Genomic DNA, 21,468 nt, shown 5'->3' with positions numbered 1-21,468 from the left:
TATGGCTCTGGAACGGCGTCACCAACGTTTCAAAACTTGTTTCCGATTGTAGCAATTCTGTCGTTCAAAGATAGATATTAGAAGTAAATATAAACGAACACGATCTCCCTGCTGTTATATATATGTCAAAATAAAGCAAAACGAGCATTTTTAACGTAATTTGCTCAATTTCGAGCAGATTTCATCTTAAAACCAGAATCGAAATAGGGCCATAGAAATAATTTAAAATCTGATTTCCTAGACACATCTATAGTGCAGACAACATCTTCAAATCAAGTCAAATGGTTTATCTTATGAGTGAGAGCAGAACGAACAGGAAGCAAGTCATACCATGCGATATATTGTCATGAGATTAATTATTTGTATGGCGAAGAAAAGCACGACTATTTACATCATACTTAAAAAGGTGTTGTGCAGGCGAGCGTGAAACAATTAGACTAATACGTTGTTGAAACAAAGTAGTTTTGTTCCTAGCTGTATTGTACAAAATATAAAAAAATATCAGCAATAAGAATATTTAGGTTCGAGCAATGTTTTCGGTCGTGTGAGCGGTAACATTATATATTCTTTTTAGGCCTAACTCTTCCGCTTATCAGCCGCTATCAAAGAGGTCTTTACCCCTTATTTTATCTAGCGATTTTGAAATCGTGATCCTAGTAATTAATAAGAGGTACACAAAACATCTATTCAGTCCGTTATCAATGGTAAGGTTTTCTGTTAAAGGCAAATCAACAATATGGGATGGATCTGGAAACGTTAAACAAGGACATATAATCACGATACTTATGCTGGGCAACAAGAAGATGGTTTACTGCAAATACACTTTTATCAACACTACCGAGTGCGAGTTTGGATGCTGTACGCATGGATGCTGTACACAGAATCATGCGGAGCAGAATGAAGCAGAATACAAACAGTAAGTGACATTACAGTCAGCTAATATGTATAAAGTAGATATGATTCAACACAGTGCATGAGTGTTGTACACAAAAACAGTCGGAGGAGAATGACGCCGATAACAAAAAGTAAGTGGCTTACTGTCAATTAATATAATTTAAGTTAAAAATGGATCTTCCAGTCGGAGGAGAATGAAGCAGAAAACAATCAGTAAGTGAAATAACAGTCAGCTAATATGAATAAAGTAGATATGATTCAACACAGTGCATGAGTGTTGTACACAGAAACAATCGGAGCAGAATGACACCGACAACAAAAAGTAAGTGGCTTACTATCAATTAATATAATTCAAGTAGATTGGATTTTCCAGTCGGAGGAGAATGACGCAGACAACAAACAGTAAGTGACATACAGTCATCAAATATATATAAAACAGACATGATAAGACACAGTGTAGGGGTGTTGTAGGATAAATAACACCAATTTGAACACGCCTCCTCATTGGTACACTACTTTTTTCTTTTAATTAACACATGACAGTGAATCAAAGCCTTGTTATACCATCACAGACTATTGACTACCTTTCGTATAAATCAGGTCCTCCCCTAGAATTCTATACATTTTCTAGTCCGAAATGTTGCATTTGAGTGCATTTTATTATTATTATTAGGTTTCGGGGGTGGGAGTCGGAGTTAGGAAAATTGTTTAGTGGTGTCTGACCTATATAATTAAACAGTCACAGAGGAATGACGCAGACTTTAAAAATTAAGTGGGATTCAATAATTATAAATATATAAAGCAGACATGAACTTCCATTTTAGGTACAGCACCGCGAATAAGGTTTTAAATTAGCATATTGCATGAGATATAATAAGTATTGATCACGGGAGTATAAACTTGTGTAGGTTTCAAACACAACATGATAAAAAGCTTAACAATTAGTTTTTGTTTGTGTATTATTCCTATAGTATTTCCGAACATACGGTATGCCTGGATCGGGGCATACCACAGGAATAAACCCTACAAACAGCTTTATAAGAAAATTATCTAGTGACTATAATAACTGAATAAGGCTTACTACTGCATCAACTATTTGTAAAATAATGTCTAAACCTCTGAATAATAATTTTAAGAGCTGGTTAACTTAATGTGGTAAATGAATGAAGAGTATTTAATTAAAAAAAATACATTTATATCATACATGCATTTTGTTATGGCTTTCTAAAGTAACACACAGGTTTTAATTTTATAAGAATTACATAGAAAATACTAAAGTAAAATTATGCTAATACATATAATTAAGATGAATTAACATTTTATTCTGCTACTGTAACATATGTACTGATGTCGTGCTCCAATGTTATAGTTCATCCTTTAAGGATCATGTGGATATTTGGCGCGATGGTGGGCGGCTTCATCGCGCTCGTCATCATATATTACCTGATCTGTCGCTGCTGCAAGGCCGTCAAAAACAGACGTAGAAGTAGGTGTCTTTTCTACTAAGGCCAATGGGGGACTTGTATCCATCGTTTGCATGGATACTGTATATACTTGTTCTAATCTGGTAGTTTACTTGTTTCTTTTACTATATCTATGCCAAATTTATGATATGGCACTTGAATCGTTTATGAGTTTTATGTATGTTTATATTTTATATGTCGCAAGGACATTTATATGTTGAACTTGAACATGTTCTTCTGCTGTAAACTTTAATTTGTAGTGATCATTTACCTTCGTTGCAACCTACCAGTACTTATTTGTTGTACAACGATTATGAAAACAAGTTATTTCAACTTCCCTCATGCTTTTCGATGAACTATGGAAACAATATCAGTGAAATAACAACAGCTGCAAACTAAGGTGTGATTATATCAACTTTAAGAACTACTTTTGAAAAATCATCAATTATGCAATAGAAACATACATACCTGATACTGGTAGCTATAAATGAGAGAAGTGAAGAACCAAGCCAATCCAAGACCCGTAAATATCATATTTTGATGACTAAAATTTGGCTCCAAAAATTCATATGTAAACATCATTATCCAGACAGCATTATACTCCCAACCCAGATAAGAAATTCCAAATATTTGGCCATGCTTGAAATCCTTTTCTTGCTTGCGGGCAAAGATAAAAAGTACTGCAACTTCTTTTTATTGTCATCACGCAATTACACTCCTTGTTGAAAACCGTCGTCTGTTGTACGACATGGAAACCTTGTATTGTGGCAATATTTAAAATCAAAATAAATCAGTTCTCACTTCAAATGACACCTTCAAAAAAGTTTTCAAGCTGCATACGCTATTTTATTCGGCGCACGCTTGGCATCAGCGGGTTATGTACTTCCTTTACACTCGGATATTTGAATAGTAGCTTCCCAGCGCGCGCGCGATTGCATTGGTTCATCGGGTGACGAAATGGAAACAAGCCGAAAAAGAGATGTGGAAGTCATTTCAGTGTTCTTTCTCGCGAGCTTGTAAAAAATTTATTCGCAAAATGATTTAATCTATTAGCGGATTTTAATAAGTGTTGTGTCAATGTAAAGATAAATTAAAAAAAAATCGTTTCAAAAAATGACGATTTGTCGTCTGCTTCAGTAGTTAGACGGTTGGCGGGAATGCACGTTTTTTTGCTATGGTAAATTAGAAGATTAAAGGCGTGGTTCGCCATTTGAAGTTTATATTTGGCAGCGACAACATTAATATATTTAGTTAACAATTTAGTACATTTTAGTTTTTCATCTACTGTTTCAAAAAACAATATTAGTTAATTATCAGATTATCACAATACAAACGGACACAGCGAGGATGGACAAGGTTGTCCTTTAGTTCACGAAGTTTATTAAAAAAAGCACGAGTTTCATGTACGCAATTTGACGTCACAATTAATATCGGAAAGCAGCAATAATTTCTGTAAAGGGAAATACGGTATGTATGTGTAAAGAAAAAGACGTAAATATGTCAGGATATTCATTTTCAAACCTTGAGGCCCCCAAGTGATAGTTGGCTTAAAGAGACAGTGCTAGAGGCACTTAAGTCGAAGCTGGCTTAGATAAACAGGGCAAGAGGCACTGATAGTGATAATTGGCTTTAACAGAAACGGCTTCAGGCCGTATAGTGATAGTTGGCTTAGATAGACAGGGCTTGAGGTCCTCTAGTGATAGTTGACTTAGGTAGCCATGGCTAGAGGCCCTTTAGTGATAGTTCGCTCCGTAAGCGAAGGTTTGAGGCTCTCTAGTGATAGTTGGCTGTAATAGACAGGGGTTGATGCCTTAAAGTGGTGGTTGGCTTAGATAGACAGGGTTGGATGCCCTAAGTGTGAGTTGGCTTAGGTAGCCATGGCTAGAGGCCCTTTAGTGATAGTTCGCCACGTAAGCGAAGGTTTGAGGCTCTCAAGTGATAGTTGGCTGTAATAGACAGGGGTCGATGCCTTAAAGTGGTGGTTGGCTTAGATAGACAGGGTTGGATGCCCTAAGTGTGAGTTGGCTTAGGTAACCATGCCTAGAGGCCCTTTAGTGATAGTTCGCTCCGTAAGCGAAGGTTTGAGGCTCTCAAGTGATAGTTGGCTGTAATAGACAGGGGTTGATGCCTTAAAGTGGTGGTTGGCTTAGATAGACAGGGTTGGATGCCCTAAGTGTGAGTTGGCTTAGGTAGCCATGGCTAGAGGCCCTTTAGTGATAGTTCGCTCCGTAAGCGAATATTTGAGGCTCTCTAGTGATAGTTGGCTGTAATAGACAGGGGTTGATGCCTTAAAGTGGTGGTTGGCTTAGATAGACAGGGTTGGATGCCCTAAGTGTGAGTTGGCTTAGGTAGCCATGGCTAGAGGCCCTTTAGTGATAGTTCGCTCCGTAAGCGAATATTTGAGGCTCTCAAGTGATAGTTGGCTGTAATAGACAGGGGTTGATGCCTTAAAGTGGTGGTTGACAGGGTTGGATGCCCTAAGTGTGAGTTGGCTTAGGTAGCCATGGCTAGAGGCCCTTTAGTGATAGTTCGCTTAGAAAGCGAATATTTGAGGCTCTCTAGTGATATTTGGTTGTGATAGACAGGGTTTGAGGCCCATATAAGTTTTGGTTGGTTTAGTTAACAGATCTAGATGCCTTTCTAGTGATAGTAGGCTAAAATAGACATGGCTTTAGGCCTTTTATTGACTTTTGGCTAAGATAATCAGGGCCTGAGGCCACCTAGTGACAGTTGGCTTTATTAGACAGTGTTAGAGGCCCTTCAGTGATAGTTGGCTTAGATAGACAGGTTTGAGGCCCTGTATTGATAGTTGGCTTAAATAGACAGACCTTGTGCCCTCTAGTGACAGTTGGCTTTAATAGACAGTGCTAGAGGCCCTTTAGAGGCTTAGATAGACAGGATTCTAGATCTAGATGCTTAGATAAACAGGTCTAGAGGCTCTTTGGTGATAGTTTGCTTAGATAGACAGGGCTGGAGGCCCTTTAGTGATAGTTGGCTTAGATAGACAGGGCTAGAGGCCCTTTGGTGATAGTTTGCTTAGATAGACAGGGCTGGAGACCCTTTAGTGGTAGTTGGCTTAGATAGCCATAGCTAGAGGCCCTGAAAGGAAAGTGGGCTAAGATAGAGAGGGCTTGAGGCTCTCTAGTGATACTAAGCTGTGATAGCCATGGCTAGAAGCACTAAGGTGGAAGCTTGCTTAGATAAACAGATATAGATGCCTTTTAGTGATAGCTGCCTTAGATAGGCTCTTTAGTGATTGCTGGCTTAAACAGTCAGGGCTAGAGGCCGTTTAGTGATAGAAACTAAGACAGACAGGGCTAGAGGCCCTTTAGTGAAAGTTGGCTTAGATAGACAGGATTGGATGCCTTTTAGTGATTGCTGGCTTAGACGGACTGGGCTAGAGGCCCTTTAGGGATATAATTGGCTTAGATAGACAGGACTAGAGGCCCTTTAGTGACAGCTGGCTTTATTAAACAGTGCGATTGGTCCTTTAGTGATAGTTGGCTTAGATAGACAGGGCTTGAGGCCCTCTAGTGATAGTTGGCTTAGACAGACAGGGCTTGAGGCCCTCTAGTGATAGTTGGCTTAGATAGACAGGGCTTGAGGCCCTCTAGTGATAGTTGGCTTAGATAGACAGGGCTTGAGGCCCTCTAGTGATAGTTGGCTTAGACAGACAGGGCTTGAGGCCCTCTAGTGATAGTTGGCTTAGATAGACAGGGCTTGAGGCCCTCTAGTGATAGTTGGCTAAGACAGACAGGGCTTGAGGCCCTCTAGTGATAGTTGGCTTAGACAGACAGGGCTTGAGGCCCTCTAGTGATAGTTGGCTTAAACAGACAGAAATAGAGGCCCTTTAGTGATAGCTGGCTAAGATAGACAGGGCTTGAGGCCCTTAAGTGATAGTTTGCTTAGACAGTAAGGGCTAGAGGCCCTTTAGTGATAGTTGTCATTGGTAGCCATTGCTAGAGGCCCATTAGAAATAGTTCGCTTAGAAAGCAAAGGTTTGAGAGTCTCTAGTGATAGTTGGCTGTGATAGATAGGGTTTGATGTCTTTAAGTGGTGGTTGACTTAGATAGACAGGGCTGGATGCCCTTAAGTGATAGTTGGCTTAGATAGACAGGGCTAGAGGCACTTAAGTGATAGTTGGCTTAGATAGACAGGGCTACGGGCCCTTTTGTGATAGTTGGCTTATACAGGCATGACTGGAGGCCCTTAAGTTATGGTTGGCTTAGATAAACAGGTCTAGATGCATTTCAAGTGATAGTAGGCTAAAGGCCTTTTATTGAAACTTGGCTAAGATAAACATACCTAAGGCCTGGCTTTTTTAGACAGTGGTAAAGGCCCTTAAGTGTTAGTTGGCTCAGGCAGACGGCTAGAAGCCCTTTAGTGATAGTTCACTTAGAAAGCGAAGGTATGAGGCTCTCAAGTGATAGTTGGCTATGGTAGACAGGGTCTGATTATTTTAAGTGGTGGCTGGATTAAATAGACAGGGCTAGAGGCCCTTACGTGATAGTTGGCATAGATAGACAGGACTTGAGGCCCTTTAGTAATAGTTAGCTTAGATAGACAGGGCTGGAGGCCCTTAAGTGTTGGTTGGCTTAGATAAACAGATTTAGATGCCTTTCTTGTGATAGTAGGCTAAAATAGACAGGGCTTTAGGCCTTTTATTGAAGGTTGGCTAAGATAAACAGGGCTTGAGACCCTCTAGTGACAGTTGGCTTATTTAGACAGTGCTAGATGCCCTTAAGGGATAGTTGGCTTAGTAATACAGGGTTTGAGGCCCTCTATCGATAGTTTGCTTAAATAGACATGACTTGAGGCTCATCATTGATAGTTGGCCTAGATAAGGAGGGCTGAATGCACTTTAGTGATAGCATGCTAAAATAGACAGGGCTGGAGGCCCGTTAGTGATAGTTCGCTTAGACAGTCAGAGCTAGAGGCTCTTTAGTGATAGTTGGCTTAGGAAGCCATGGCTAGGGCCCTTTAGTGATAGTTGGCTTAGACAGACCGAGCTAGAGGCCCTTTAGTGATAGTTGGCTTAGTTAGACAGGGCTTGAGACCCTCTAGTGATAGTTGGCTTAGACACAGGGCTAGAGGCCCTTCAGTGATAGTTGGCTTAGACACAGGGCTAGAGGCCCTATAGTGATAGTTGGGTTCGAAGACTGGGCTAGAGGCCCTTTAGTGATAGTTGGGTTTGAAGACTGGGCTAGAGGCCCTTTAGTGATAGTTGGGTTTGAAGACTGGGCTAGAGGCCCTTTAGTGATAGTTGGCTTAAGATAGACAGGGTTAGAGGCTCTTTAGTTATAGCTGCCTTAGATAGACAGAGCTAGGGGCCTTTTAGTGATAGTTGGCTGAGATAGCCATAGATGTGTGTGTGTGATATTTGGCTATTTATAAATATTTATATTTGCCTACTCCTTTATGTAGATATAACGAAAGGTATTTTGACGTCATTGTTAATTTCAATATTTCGCCATTTGCACAGCACACACCGTGGTATTCCACCACTTGCACAGCACACAACGTGATATTCCACCATTTGCAGAGCACACAACGTGGTATTCCACCAACTGCACAGCACACAACTCATGATATTCCACCATTTGCACAGAACACAGCGCGGTACTCCACCATTTTTACAGCACACAACGTGGTATTTCACCATTTGAGGGCACACAACGTGGTATTCCACCACTTGCAGAGCACACAACGTGGTATTCCACCACTTGCAGAGCACAACTCGTAATATTCCACCACTTGCAAAGCACACAACGTGGTATTCCACCACTTGCAGAGCACACAACGTGGTATTCCACCACTTGCAGAGCACAACTCGTGATATTCCACCACTTGCAAAGCACACAACGTGGTATTACACCACTTGCAGAGCACACAACGTGATATTCCACCACTTGCAGAGCACAACTCGTGATATTCCACCACTTGCAGAGCACACAACGTGGTATTCCACCACTTGCAGAGCACACAACGTGGTATTCCACCACTTGCAGAGCACACAAAGTGGTATTCCACCACTTGCAGAGCACAAACCGTGGTATTCCACCACTTGCAGAGCACACAACGTGGTATTCCACCACTTGCAGAGCACAAACCGTGGTATTCCACCACTTGCAGAGCACACAACGTGGTATTCCACCACTTGCAGAGCACAAACCGTGGTATTCCACCACTTGCAGAGCACACAACGTGGTATTCCACCACTTGCAGAGCACACAACGTGGTACTCAACCACTTGCAGAGCACAACTCGTGATATTCCACCACTTGCAGAGCACACAACGTGGTATTCCACCACTTGCAGAGCACACAGCGTGGTATTCCACTATTTGCAGAGCACAATATGTGGTATTCCACCACTTGCAGAGCACACAACGTGGAAGTCCACTTTGGTGACCACATGCCTATTAACAATGCGCCCAGTTCAGTACGTGTGCTTTATCGAGTGTCAAGAGAGAGAAGCAAGCTTGCTCACAACCAGATGAACGTGCTAACATGGTCAAATTGTCATAACGTTCAGTAATGAACCTTTAAATTTTGAAATGATACACTCTTTAATTCGATGTCCTCTCTTCCAAACACAGAAGCTACAAAATCCCAAGTTTTCAGTAGCACCGTTTTTGTTATTTTCTTGGGAACATGATCACACATTTGAACTTCCTTTACAAAATGCCGAAGTAACAATATCTGAAAGTTTGGCATTTCTGTTTCTCTGTCAGATGTCTAATCATTGTTCGACATTTTGATCACATGCTCTAACACCATTTTCACATTGGAATATTTATTCGGCATTTGCAATAAGATGCGGCTCGCCTATATAATTTTAATGATGTAAAAATTCCCAAACCGGAAAAATTGCAGCTCCGGTGTAACATTAAATTTTGACCCCGTTGAAAAGTGACCCTGCTAACAATTTAACGTTAAGTTTTGACTGAAAAATCGTTGAAAAATGATCAGTCGTTAAATATTGATCACAAATGGGGTCATTTTTAACAGGTGGAAAAAAGTATATGTATGCATAGAGGCGTTCGTATATTTCACGCAAGTCAATAAAAGCTATGACAACAACATCATTATTCAACGTTAAGCATGCGCGGATCCAGACTACAATGCCGGGGGGGGGGGTGTCAAACTCATCCTGAAATATTGACAACCAAAAGTGTCTCTTTATTCTTTTACGAACGTGAGAACATGTTTACCACGGATGTTTGGTCTCTAATGCGTCCAATAAGGGAACCTTTATATCGAAAGGGGTTCAATTTAAATTTGAGAGTGCGGGGGGCATGAACATATATAAAGAAGGGCTTGTCAAATTTCAAGGGCCCGACCCCTCGCCACTACATCATTTACGGCACATGGTGACGTTTCTGTACTTTTCCATGCATAAGAGAGGAGTAATAAAATGTTCCTCACTTAAGAGGGGCATATAAATTTACCCTCCAGACCATTTTAATCTGTGTCCTTCACAACTACAAAAGTATAAGATCTAGAGTCATGAAACTTTCATTTTTAATATGTCAGCATTAACTCCTCATTAACGACATAAATGGGTTTCGTTCACAAACCCCGCCAGCATTATATTTTTGCTTTTTACATTTTTAATTTTCATAATTTCTATGTCAAACAGCGTCAGGATAAAACATTGACCATAAAGAATAGTTCTCCACGAAAGGGGTGTGGTGTTTGTAAACAAAACTATAATATAATAAATTTAAAGTGACTAAGGCGTAATTGGTCAGATCCCATTACGGGCTCTTCAGTCACTACGCATTGAAGAGCGAATTTGCTATTCTGGTTTTTGCAGCCATATATAATCTATTAAATATTATATTGGATACCAACTTTCAAAATGCATGTGTCGTCATAGGCGTTGTGCGAAACATGGTAGCATTGAAAAATATAGGTCATCTGTTAAAATCGAAGGGAAAGCTTGTTTACACATTTGATGTGCATGCTAAACGGCTAAGCCACATGTTCGAATTACAAAATAAGCTTGTTATCACCCAAGGCCATGCTATGAAAGGGAGTGGATTCGATTTCGCACAAATTGGCTTAAAACAGAAAGTCTCGAAAATGAATCAAAACCTGTTGTCGAAACAAATATTTTATCAAACTGCACACACTATTTATTCTTCTATATACTCATTTAATATTATTAGAGGAAACTAAATATATAACAGTTGTCTAGGAAGACTTGTAAATGATGTTTCAACTTATATTATCAAATGGTTTCTGAAACACAACTTCTGTAGTCGATTAGGGGTCAAATTCGAGCAAGAGTAACTTTTTTATTTTGAAAAGGCTGATCACTGTGATGGCCGATGAGACGTTTCTATCCAGTCCATCGGTTGGCTATTGCGATATGACCTTGATAATGACTAAACGAACCCCCAACCATCTTTCATTATAATTATACATCTTAATACAAAACTCGTACGAAAAGTGAAGGGTTTCAAATGAAGGTACATTATTTTGAAGACCCAAGATGACCTCCATGAATTATTTCATCAGGAAATTCATACGATTTGACCACTTTAATGAGATATTAAGGAGTTGTTTACGACCAAATTGCGATCAAATATTTTGAGTTATTATGATAAATTTAGCCTTTACGAGTACTGTACGTTATGATGTGTTTGCGACTTGTTATGAGTAGTTGCGACTTAATCCGTAGTTAATTACGAAATTATATTTTCATCTTTATTTGCACCATCATTCAAATACAGACACTCATAAATAAAGCATAGCGAACGAAAGACGCATTTTGCAATTACACCAACGGTATCTACAATTGTGAAGAAGACGTCAAGTTATCGATAAATCCTCAACTTACAAAAACGATTGAAGCTCTTAGCTTCTCTTACTCGAAGGTCAACTCAACCATAACCATAACCTTCCTTCTTATATGACTATAAAACAACAGTACAAATAACTTGTGAGAATTTTATTTTGTTTTATTTACATTCAAGGTTTGGATTTAGTGGCGTGGCTCCATGTTATTTAAACAAGCACGAACTCACAAGCATGAACAGCGAACGAAGCAAACTGGTCACCTGCCAACTTGGCGTATTACAGGCGACCGCCCAAAGGGCAAAGCAGCAGTTTTTAATAGCCCCTAATAAGCTTTACAAGTTTGATTATGAAATAAACTTAAGTTATGAACGTGAATTTCGTCAAGGTTTACTATGGTCGGAACTCACAAGTTAGCATTTTATACTGTCTGTATTTACATAATTCAAATAGCTTAATAAAACATCATAATTTAAGTGCTGCCGAAAGCTAATCACAACTAATAAGCATTCAATACTTAACAAACTCAGAATGTCACGATTTTAATAGGAGCTTCACGAGTTGTCCATCCGATGAGGGTTTGGGTCCCACGAGCGATGAATGTGCACATGTGTTTGCGTAGTGGTCAGCGACTTTGCAAGTTCGTCGTGGTGGCTTTAAACGACCATGGATGTTTTAGCTCTGCTGAAAACAGATATGCAAAACGGGCGCAGACAACTGCAACACATGCCGCTTTTCATGAACATTAATATCAACTAATTAAGAGCTAAGAAGCAGAAAGGCGCGGCAATTGGGTCGGAGGGAGGGAATTTTTCTTAAATAGCAATCCTAGCCCTTAAAAAACTGACCTTTCGGTTCGACTGCCTGGACAAAAGTGAAGCGGCGTGGTTGCGCGCTCGATTTAGCGCATGCGCTGACTTTCTTTTTAAGTTTTAACCAATAAAACTACCCTTTATGATCCTGTTTGACATATATATATATATATATATATATATATATATATATATATATATATGTATATATTATGAAAATAATAAATTCATAAAGCAAACGATATTTTAACATAACTAATGCGTTGCATAAGTTAATTTATAATATAAAAAAAAAATCTTAAAAAATGCAATTTGGCAATCAGTGAACGAGCCCTTTAATCATTTAAAAATATGAAAAGGATGCAAACATGTTTATCTTACAAATGTACCAGGGTATGGTAAAAGGCGTATTGCATAAGCTTGTTGGGACATGTTTATCTTACAACTGTACCAGGGTATGGTAAAAGGCGTATTGCATAAGCCTATTGGAACATGTTTATCTTACAACTGTATGGTAAAAGGCGTATTGCATAAGCCTATTGGGACATGTTTATCTTACAACTGTATGGTGAAAGGCGTATTGCATAAGCTTGTTGGGACATGTTTATCTTACAACTGTATGGTAAAAGGCGTATTGCATAAGCTTGTTGGGACATGTTTATCTTACAACTGTATGGTAAAAGGCGTATTGCATAAGCCTATTGGGACATGTTTATCTTACAACTGTATGGTAAAAGGCGTATTGCATAAGCTTGTTGGGACATGTTTATCTTACAACTGTATGGTAAAAGGCGTATTGCATAAGCTTGTTGGGACATGTTTATCCTACAACTGTATGGTAAAAGGCGTATTGCATAAGCCTATTGGGACATGTTTATCTTACAACTGTATGGTAAAAGGCGTATTGCATAAGCCTATTGGGACATGTTTATCTTACAACTGTATGGTAAAAGGCGTATTGCATAAGCCTATTGGGACATGTTTATCTTACAACTGTATGGTAAAAGGCGTATGCAAGTATGGTAAAAGGCGTATTGCATAAGCCTGTTGGGACATGTTTATCTTACAACTGTATGGTAATAGTCGTATTGCATAAGCCTATTGGGACATGTTTATCTTACAACTGTATGGTAAAAGTCGTATTGCATAAGCTTGTTGGGACATGTTTATCTTACAACTGTATGGTAAAATGCGTATTGCATAAGCCTATTGGGGCATGTTTATCTTACAACTGTATGGTAAAAGGCGTATTGCATAAGCCTGTTGGGACATGTTTATCTTACAACTGTATGGTAAAAGGCGTATTGCATAAGCCTATTGGGACATGTTTATCTTACAACTGTATGGTAAAAGGCGTATTGCATAAGCCTATTGGGACATGTTTATCTTACAACTGTATGGTAAAAGGCGTATTGCATAAGCCTATTGGGACATGTTTATCTTACAACTGTATGGTAAAAGGCGTATTGCATAAGCTTGTTGGGATTGTTTATCTTACAACTGTATGGTAAAAGGCGTATTGCATAAGCCTATTGGGACATGTTTATCTTACAACTGTATGGTAAAAGGCGTATTGCATAAGCTTGTTGGGACATGTTTATCTTACAACTGTATGGTAAAAGGCGTATTGCATAAGCCTATTGGGACATGTTTATCTTACAACTGTATGGTAAAAGGCGTATTGCATAAGCTTGTTGGGACATGTTTATCTTACAACTGTATGGTAAAAGGCGTATTGCATAAGTCTATTGGGACATGTTTATCTTACAACTGTATGGTAAAAGGCGTATTGCATAAGCTTGTTGGGACATGTTTATCTTACAACTGTATGGTAAAAGGCGTATTGCATAAGCTTGTTGGGACATGTTTATCTTACAACTGTATGGTAAAAGGCGTATTGCATAAGCCTATTGGGACATGTTTATCTTACAACTGTATGGTAAAAGGCGTATTGCATAAGCCTATTGGGACATGTTTATCTTACAACTGTATGGTAAAAGGCGTATTGCATAAGCTTGTTGGGACATGTTTATCCTACAACTGTATGGTAAAAGGCGTATTGCATAAGCCTATTGGGACATGTTTATCTTACAACTGTATGGTAAAAGGCGTATTGCATAAGCCTATTGGGACATGTTTATCTTACAACTGTATGGTAAAAGGCGTATTGCATAAGCTTGTTGGGACATGTTTATCTTACAACTGTATGGTAAAAGGCGTATGCAAGTATGGTAAAAGGCGTATTGCATAAGCCTGTTGGGACATGTTTATCTTACAACTGTATGGTAATAGTCGTATTGCATAAGCCTATTGGGACATGTTTATCTTACAACTGTATGGTAAAAGTCGTATTGCATAAGCTTGTTGGGACATGTTTATCTTACAACTGTATGGTAAAAGGCGTATTGCATAAGCCTATTGGGGCATGTTTATCTTACAACTGTATGGTAAAAGGCGTATTGCATAAGCCTGTTGGGACATGTTTATCTTACAACTGTATGGTAAAAGGCGTATTGCATAAGCCTATTGGGACATGTTTATCTTACAACTGTATGGTAAAAGGCGTATTGCATAAGCCTATTGGGACATGTTTATCTTACAACTGTATGGTAAAAGGCGTATTGCATAAGCCTATTGGGACATGTTTATCTTACAACTGTATGGTAAAAGGCGTATTGCATAAGCTTGTTGGGATTGTTTATCTTACAACTGTATGGTAAAAGGCGTATTGCATAAGCCTATTGGGACATGTTTATCTTACAACTGTATGGTAAAAGGCGTATTGCATAAGCTTGTTGGGATATGTTTATCTTACAACTGTATGGTAAAAGGCGTATTGCATAAGCTTGTTGGAAATGTTTATCTTACAACTGTATGGTAAAAGGCGTATTGCATAAGCTTGTTGGGACATGTTTATCTTACAACTGTATGGTAAAAGGCGTATTGCATAAGCTTGTTGGGACATGTTTATCTTACAACTGTTTGGTAAAAGGCGTATTGCATAAGCTTGTTGGGACATGTTTATCTTACAACTGTATGGTAAAAGGCGTATTGCATAAGCTTGTTGGGACATGTTTATCTTACAACTGTATGGTAAAAGGCGTATTGCATAAGCCTATTGGGACATGTTTATCTTACAACTGTATGGTAAAAGGCGTATTGCATAAGCTTGTTGGGACATGTTTATCTTACAACTGTATGGTAAAAGGCGTATTGCATAAGCCTATTGGGACATGTTTATCTTACAACTGTATGGTAAAAGGCGTATTGCATAAGCTTGTTGGGACATGTTTATCTTACAACTGTATGGTAAAAGGCGTATTGCATAAGCTTGTTGGGACATGTTTATCTTACAACTGTATGGTAAAAGGCGTATTGCATAAGCCTATTGGGACATGTTTATCTTACAACTGTATGGTAAAAGGCGTATTGCATAAGCTTGTTGGGACATGTTTATCTTACAACTGTATGGTAATAGTCGTATTGCATAAGCCTATTGGGACATGTTTATCTTACAACTGTATGGTAATAGTCGTATTGCAATAGCCTATTGGGACATGTTTATCTTACAACTGTATGGTAAAAGGCGTATTGCATAAGCCTATTGGGACATGTTTATCTTACAACTGTATGGTAAAAGGCGTATTGCATAAGCTTGTTGGGACATGTTTATCTTACAACTGTATGGTAAAAGGCGTATTGCATAAGCCTATTGGGGCATGTTTATCTTACAACTGTATGGTAAAAGGCGTATTGCATAAGCTTGTTGGGATATGTTTATCTTACAACTGTATGGTAAAAGGCGTATTGCATAAGCCTATTGGGGCATGTTTATCTTACAACTGTATAGTAAAAGGCGTATTGCATAAGCCTATTGGGACATGTTTATCTTACAACTGTATGGTAAAAGGCGTATTGCATAAGCTTGTTGGGACATGTTTATCTTACAACTGTATGGTAAAAGGCGTATTGCATAAGCCTATTGGGACATGTTTATCTTACAACTGTATGGTAAAAGGCGTATTGCATAAGCCTATTGGGACATGTTTATCTTACAACTGTATGGCAAAAGGCGTATTGCATAAGCCTATTGGGACATGTTTATCTTACAACTGTATGGTAAAAGGCGTATTGCATAAGCTTGTTGGGAATGTTTATCTTACAACTGTATGGTAAAAGGCGTATTGCATAAGCCTATTGGGACATGTTTATCTTACAACTGTATGGTAAAAGGCGTATTGCATAAGCTTGTTGGGATATGTTTTAAACGTTGAAATATGACTTGCATACAGCTGATCAGTTTTCAACGGGGTCATTTTTTAATGCGTGGCTGGGGTCATTAAATAACGGGCATGGTCATTTTTTAACGTTGAAAATTGATCAACAATCCGTTGAAAAAAGACCCATGCGGTCACTTTTCAACGGGGTCAAAATTTAATGTTACACCGGCATTTTGGCGTGAAGCCATTTCAATAAGCTTCAATGGAATTCAGTAACTAAATACCCTACACTTCGCCCAATTTGCCTCATATACCAGTCTCGAATAAGTGCCGTAATATTGCCAATAGTTTGTGTTGGAAAGTCACGATGAAGCTAATATTACTAACGTATAGTATCAATACCTTATATCTTATTCACTTGCGATTTATAATATTATTTTGCAGTTGTTTCAGGAAAATAATTGAGAAATCTGTGTATTTCAAATAAACAAAATTGTCCTACTGCCAGAGAGGTTGAGCGTATTCATGTCCATTTCATTCTTAAAAATATAAGAACCAACTGGGAGTAGGATTTGTTATTGGTCCCAGGAACCAAGGATTTATTTGAAGTTGTCCACATCAAAACTATCCGCTCAAATAGAAGTGCGACAGCTTTAGATTGCCATATTCGAAAACAAAATATTTTATGAGACAAAAACTTAGTGGTAAACATTACATTTTGTCCAATGTGAAGGCAGTTTTTCTCAAGTTTAACAATACATTGAATTTAATAAATCAGGAGTCAGCCCTTATTGATTTTAATCAGGTGAAGAGGTCGATACAAACAGAGGCTGGCTCAGTTTGTGGATAGTTTACACAATATAATATAGACCACTAGACATTTCGTAAGAGTTTAGCATAATAAATAAAGCAGTATAAGTAACAATTTTCTTCCGTTATATAGTTTTATTTGTCAATCGTTTATTGTTAAACCCTTCCAAAATCAGAATAGCCCCGGGGGCAAATCATTGTCCTCGTATGACATTGAATATCCACGAGGTTAGATTATCTCCAGACATGGCGGTGATTTGGCCCGCCAGGGAAGGGTATTTGCGTTTATTTGCAAATATCTGCCTCCTGTGTAAATTTGCCCATTTGTAAATACCGTCGTACAAACGAAACACTATAAGTACTATACACATATTTGAGCACAATCGACAACTAAACGTATATATGTTTGTCATATAGGCTTAGTACTACGTAGAGGGCACTTACTTTTCAGGAGCAGGACACGTACCTGGGCTTTGTATAATTACCATCGATCTAGAACAGCATACCGCCAATGAATTCAGCCGACCCGCGAGGCACGCCACTGCGCAAACATCCCTCCCTGGGACCACCGGCCCCGCCTACGACGACCTGTTTGATGTTCATAGGCGTGGGAACCGCCTCATGCAGCCGCTCGGGTTATTGCGGCGACAGAACGGGCCATCCATACATGAAATACCAAACTATACAAATGCCGGGAGGGACTCGCACGAGCAACCCGGGGACGGGAAAGTTAATACATCTAACGGTCGATTGGACCCTCCTGCCACTCCGGAAGTGAATCGCCCTTCAACTGTTAACGACATTGATGTTGCTAATGTGAATTTCGCGTTTATGACTGACGAGGAGACCAGTAAACCGCATCAGGGGGGAGAGCGACCCTGGCCGTACGTGGGTTCGGGTAACACCGGTAGTGAAATGCAGTGTCCCGGGCTTGCGGGGCTTTGGGGTAGCGAGGCTTAGATAGATCAGTGTTTCCTACATTAGAACGTATTCACACTAGAACTCGATTAGAAAGTTCCATACTAGTGTGGCCACAAGGAAACTCGGAACTCTTTACCCGCTACCGAACTATTTACCGCTTTTAACACTATTGACCGGTGATTTATATAAAAAGCCATATAATAATGTTAAATAATGATGTCACATATATTGTAATAAATTAGGACAAGTATAATTATTTCAGATTATGTACAATTTGTTCGAGCTTATATATATAGAGAGAGAGATGCCGGATATAGCAATGGAGTTAACGACTTGGTGTTTACACGTATTACGGGCAACACTTGTCCTTCCCCGCCCTCGAGCAAAAACTATTGGCCGGAAAGCCATCCAATAAAAGTATACTATATGGTCATGTTATTATGATTTCACACTTAACAACTTCACGGACATGATCATTTTGAACATCTCCAAATATCGGACAATCGTATAGGTTATAACTAACATAGCATGGAGTCTATTCGTTGCCATAAATCCAGACGTGTGTGTGTGTGCATTTCTTGTTAACCGCCCATTCATCGTTTGAATGTTTACATTTTACACTGTACTTTTTGCATTTTCATTGTTCAGGTTGTTTTATTTCGTTGCATTTATTCAACATTTAAGATTAAGCCTTGTGTATTGTGTTATGTAAGGTCATTCTATGAAAGACATGCATCGATTTAAGACTGTATATCTAAATGCCTTATTGATTACCTTATCAAGGGTAGGTAATAAATAGTGTTGCATTTGTACCAATCAGACGTTCTTTACAACTCTGCATTAAAAAAAATATGACTTTTTATAAAGACAAATCAAGAAAGTTAGTTAAACATTATTGTTTTTTGGAATGATATAAAACTTTGGGGTTATTTAATAGCATTTCCGGAAAATTACAAAACTACTAGACAACTGCAAGCAGACGACATATATTTAGACACGACATTGTACTTTCACACTATCTTAAAAAGAAAAAGTATTCTTCACAAGGGAACAGGCCAAGTATTTTTTTACATAGTAATCTTGATATGAATAATAGTAATAATAATAAAAAGAAAGTCTTGGTTATCAAAAAACAACAACATGTCATTGCGTAAACAAAAGCTTTGTGTGTATGCACATTCGATAGTATAATATTGTTAAGTTACCAGGTAGGATTGCGGCTAAAACACATCACACAAATGATGATATTAAAAAACTTGCAACAAATATACAATTTAACAGATTTGTTAATTCGAAAAGCACAGATGAGTTTAAACAATTAATTATAAGGGTTAGATAAAGCATACAATGATACTGAAAGGGAGTTACTTAAAAATAAAAACACGACAAAAACAACAACAAGTTACCACCTGGATGGGAATTTTAAAAGAACATCTGCAACAAATAACAGACGAATTAATTGATACAGATGAGTTATAAACAAGATTAAACTCAGCTAGATGCTCAATATTGTAATGAACCTGTCATTATACAGTAACTCACGTGGATGTTAACTTGACATCCTTCTGTGGAACTAATATACAATACTGAGAGATAATTTAAGACTACGATATTTTTTTATAAATTTGCACTTACCTGAGGTCATACCTGTTTAAATTCCATCCTATCATTTTATTCCTGTTGCTATGCACTTACAAAGGGGGTTCTCCACCCACCTTACATATACGTGTTGAATGTATTTGAACTGATAAGTATATTGCATCATCTTCTTAATTAGATAAACATTATTTGTTCATATTTGTCCTATAATAATCATTTATATTTTGAGCCACTTCGTTACTGGTTGATTTTATGTCTTGAATTTGTATTTTTTATAATGTAAACAAACTGTCATGGCTGCCGGACCGCCCGGTGGGCATTGTGAGTACCGTCCTACCGGTCCTTCTGTTCTGTCAGGGCGATCCTCCGGTCCAATCCTCGGTGATTGGTCAGCGTTTCACCGGTGATTGGTCGGACGTTTCACCGGTCCGGTCGCCATTGGTCAGTTTGGATCACGTGGGCATCTCTTGTTCTCCATATAAACAGCGTTCCTTTCGTGATCAGCAGTTCGAAATTTGAGTTCAGATAGCTCGATTAGGTTAGGTTACACCCGTATGTCTGAGCTTGATCATTGACGTTGGATAGCTCGTTTAGGTTAGGAAACACCCGTAAATCTGATAGGTCTAGTAGTTTGACCGTACGTAAATTCGATAAGGTCTTACTAGTAGTTTGACCTTACATAAATAACAAGTTGTTTTAACGAAAGATAATTGTTACCGAATATAGAAAACGCGAGAGCCCATCCAACTTAAACTGTTGTCTGATGACTACACATGTGTTTGATGTTTATGATTCTAGGATATAAGAATACACTATAAACCGTTAAACGTTCAACTCGGTGTTCGTTGTGTTTCAGCATCTTCCCTGACCTTTAAGGAAGTTTGCCTTGACTGAGTAGGTCGTTACAATATAATACTTAATACACCAAAGTAAAAGCTAATGATTCTAAAAAAACAAGAGGTTGATGAATCAACTAATGAAGAGCAATTAAGAACACTTCTTAAAACTGTTAGTGGACAAAGGTGTAAAATAGAAGATCCGATTTTACATCAAATCGAATCATCTGCAACTGTTGCCGAAGTTTAAGCTTTAAAAAGGGAAAGTATTAAATATTGATGGAAATATAGATTTTAATGTTGATTTAGGCGTACAATTATCCGAAAAGGTGAACAATTTAGAAACTAAATTCCTGTCATTACAAACAGGAGATTTGAATACAATATAGCCGACAAATACTGAACTAAAACAGAAACTAAATGCTTGAACCTTCTTGTTAAAGATTGCTGCGTTAGTTTGTAGGTATAACACTACAAAACAATTATAAAGACAGGTTTTGCTGTATATTCTTTTAATATGGATAGAGCGTAAACCTCTAAATGGGTTTTATCCAAGATTAGTGGATCTTTTTACACGCACCAAAGAAATCCTTCTTGATGATCCCGATAATTCAGTTGTTTAGTTTAAAGACACAATACATGTAGAAAATATCTAAGTCTTGCCCTTGTTCATCACTTCAATAATACTTTATTCATTTTGTTCTTTCATGCATGCAATATTGAATATGCGTATTTATGTTTGTGTTTTTACGATGAGCTGTATATGCTTAAGTTGAATAAACATTCTGTTCTGTTCTGTTCTGTTCTGTTTAAGACATATTGACGATATTCTGAGTTTGGATAATCCGTTTTTTACAGATAATATTAACACGATTTACCCTTCACAATTGACACCACGCCGATTACGATAAGGCTACGCATACAGTGTCACGTGACCCCTTAGTAAGGGCTTCCCGACATGAACACAGAAGCAGACGATAATTATATAGAATTTATACTTGGCAATCAGATAACAAACGCATGGAACATGGTAAAACACAGCAAAAAAAGCAGGTAAAACATAAAATAAGTTAATTATTATTATTAATTAAATTCAATGTCCGATTAAA

At 38.3% G+C, this 21,468-nt stretch overlaps 1 protein-coding gene across 1 annotated transcript; it reads left to right on the top strand.

Annotated features, from left to right (window-relative positions):
- Positions 1-757: 757 nt before the first annotated feature.
- LOC128229198 (uncharacterized) lies at positions 758-21,107 on the top strand. Its single transcript, XM_052940939.1, has 3 exons — positions 758-916; positions 2,277-2,380; positions 17,455-21,107. Exons 1-3 carry the CDS (start codon positions 786-788, stop codon positions 17,961-17,963), a joined length of 744 nt encoding a protein of 247 aa, XP_052796899.1. The 5' UTR covers positions 758-785; the 3' UTR covers positions 17,964-21,107.
- The last annotated feature ends 361 nt before the right edge of the window (positions 21,108-21,468 follow it).

The sequence above is a fragment of the Mya arenaria genome, chromosome 3 (genome assembly GCF_026914265.1).
Source record: "Mya arenaria isolate MELC-2E11 chromosome 3, ASM2691426v1".
In the NCBI taxonomy this organism is placed as follows: Eukaryota; Metazoa; Mollusca; class Bivalvia; order Myida; family Myidae; genus Mya; species Mya arenaria.
The sequence above is the reverse complement of the archived record's forward strand: the minus strand, read 5'-3'. Positions and strand labels throughout refer to the sequence as shown.

Bases quoted from the DNA above. Each gene is read 5' to 3' on its own strand.
- LOC128229198 (XM_052940939.1), top strand. From the start codon at position 786: ATGCTGGGCAACAAGAAGATGGTTTACTGCAAATACACTTTTATCAAC. The intron at 917-2,276 runs GTAAGTGACATT...TCATCCTTTAAG, and splicing joins AATGAAGCAGAATACAAACA to GATCATGTGGATATTTGGCG. The intron at 2,381-17,454 runs GTAGGTGTCTTT...CTTACTTTTCAG, and splicing joins CGTCAAAAACAGACGTAGAA to GAGCAGGACACGTACCTGGG.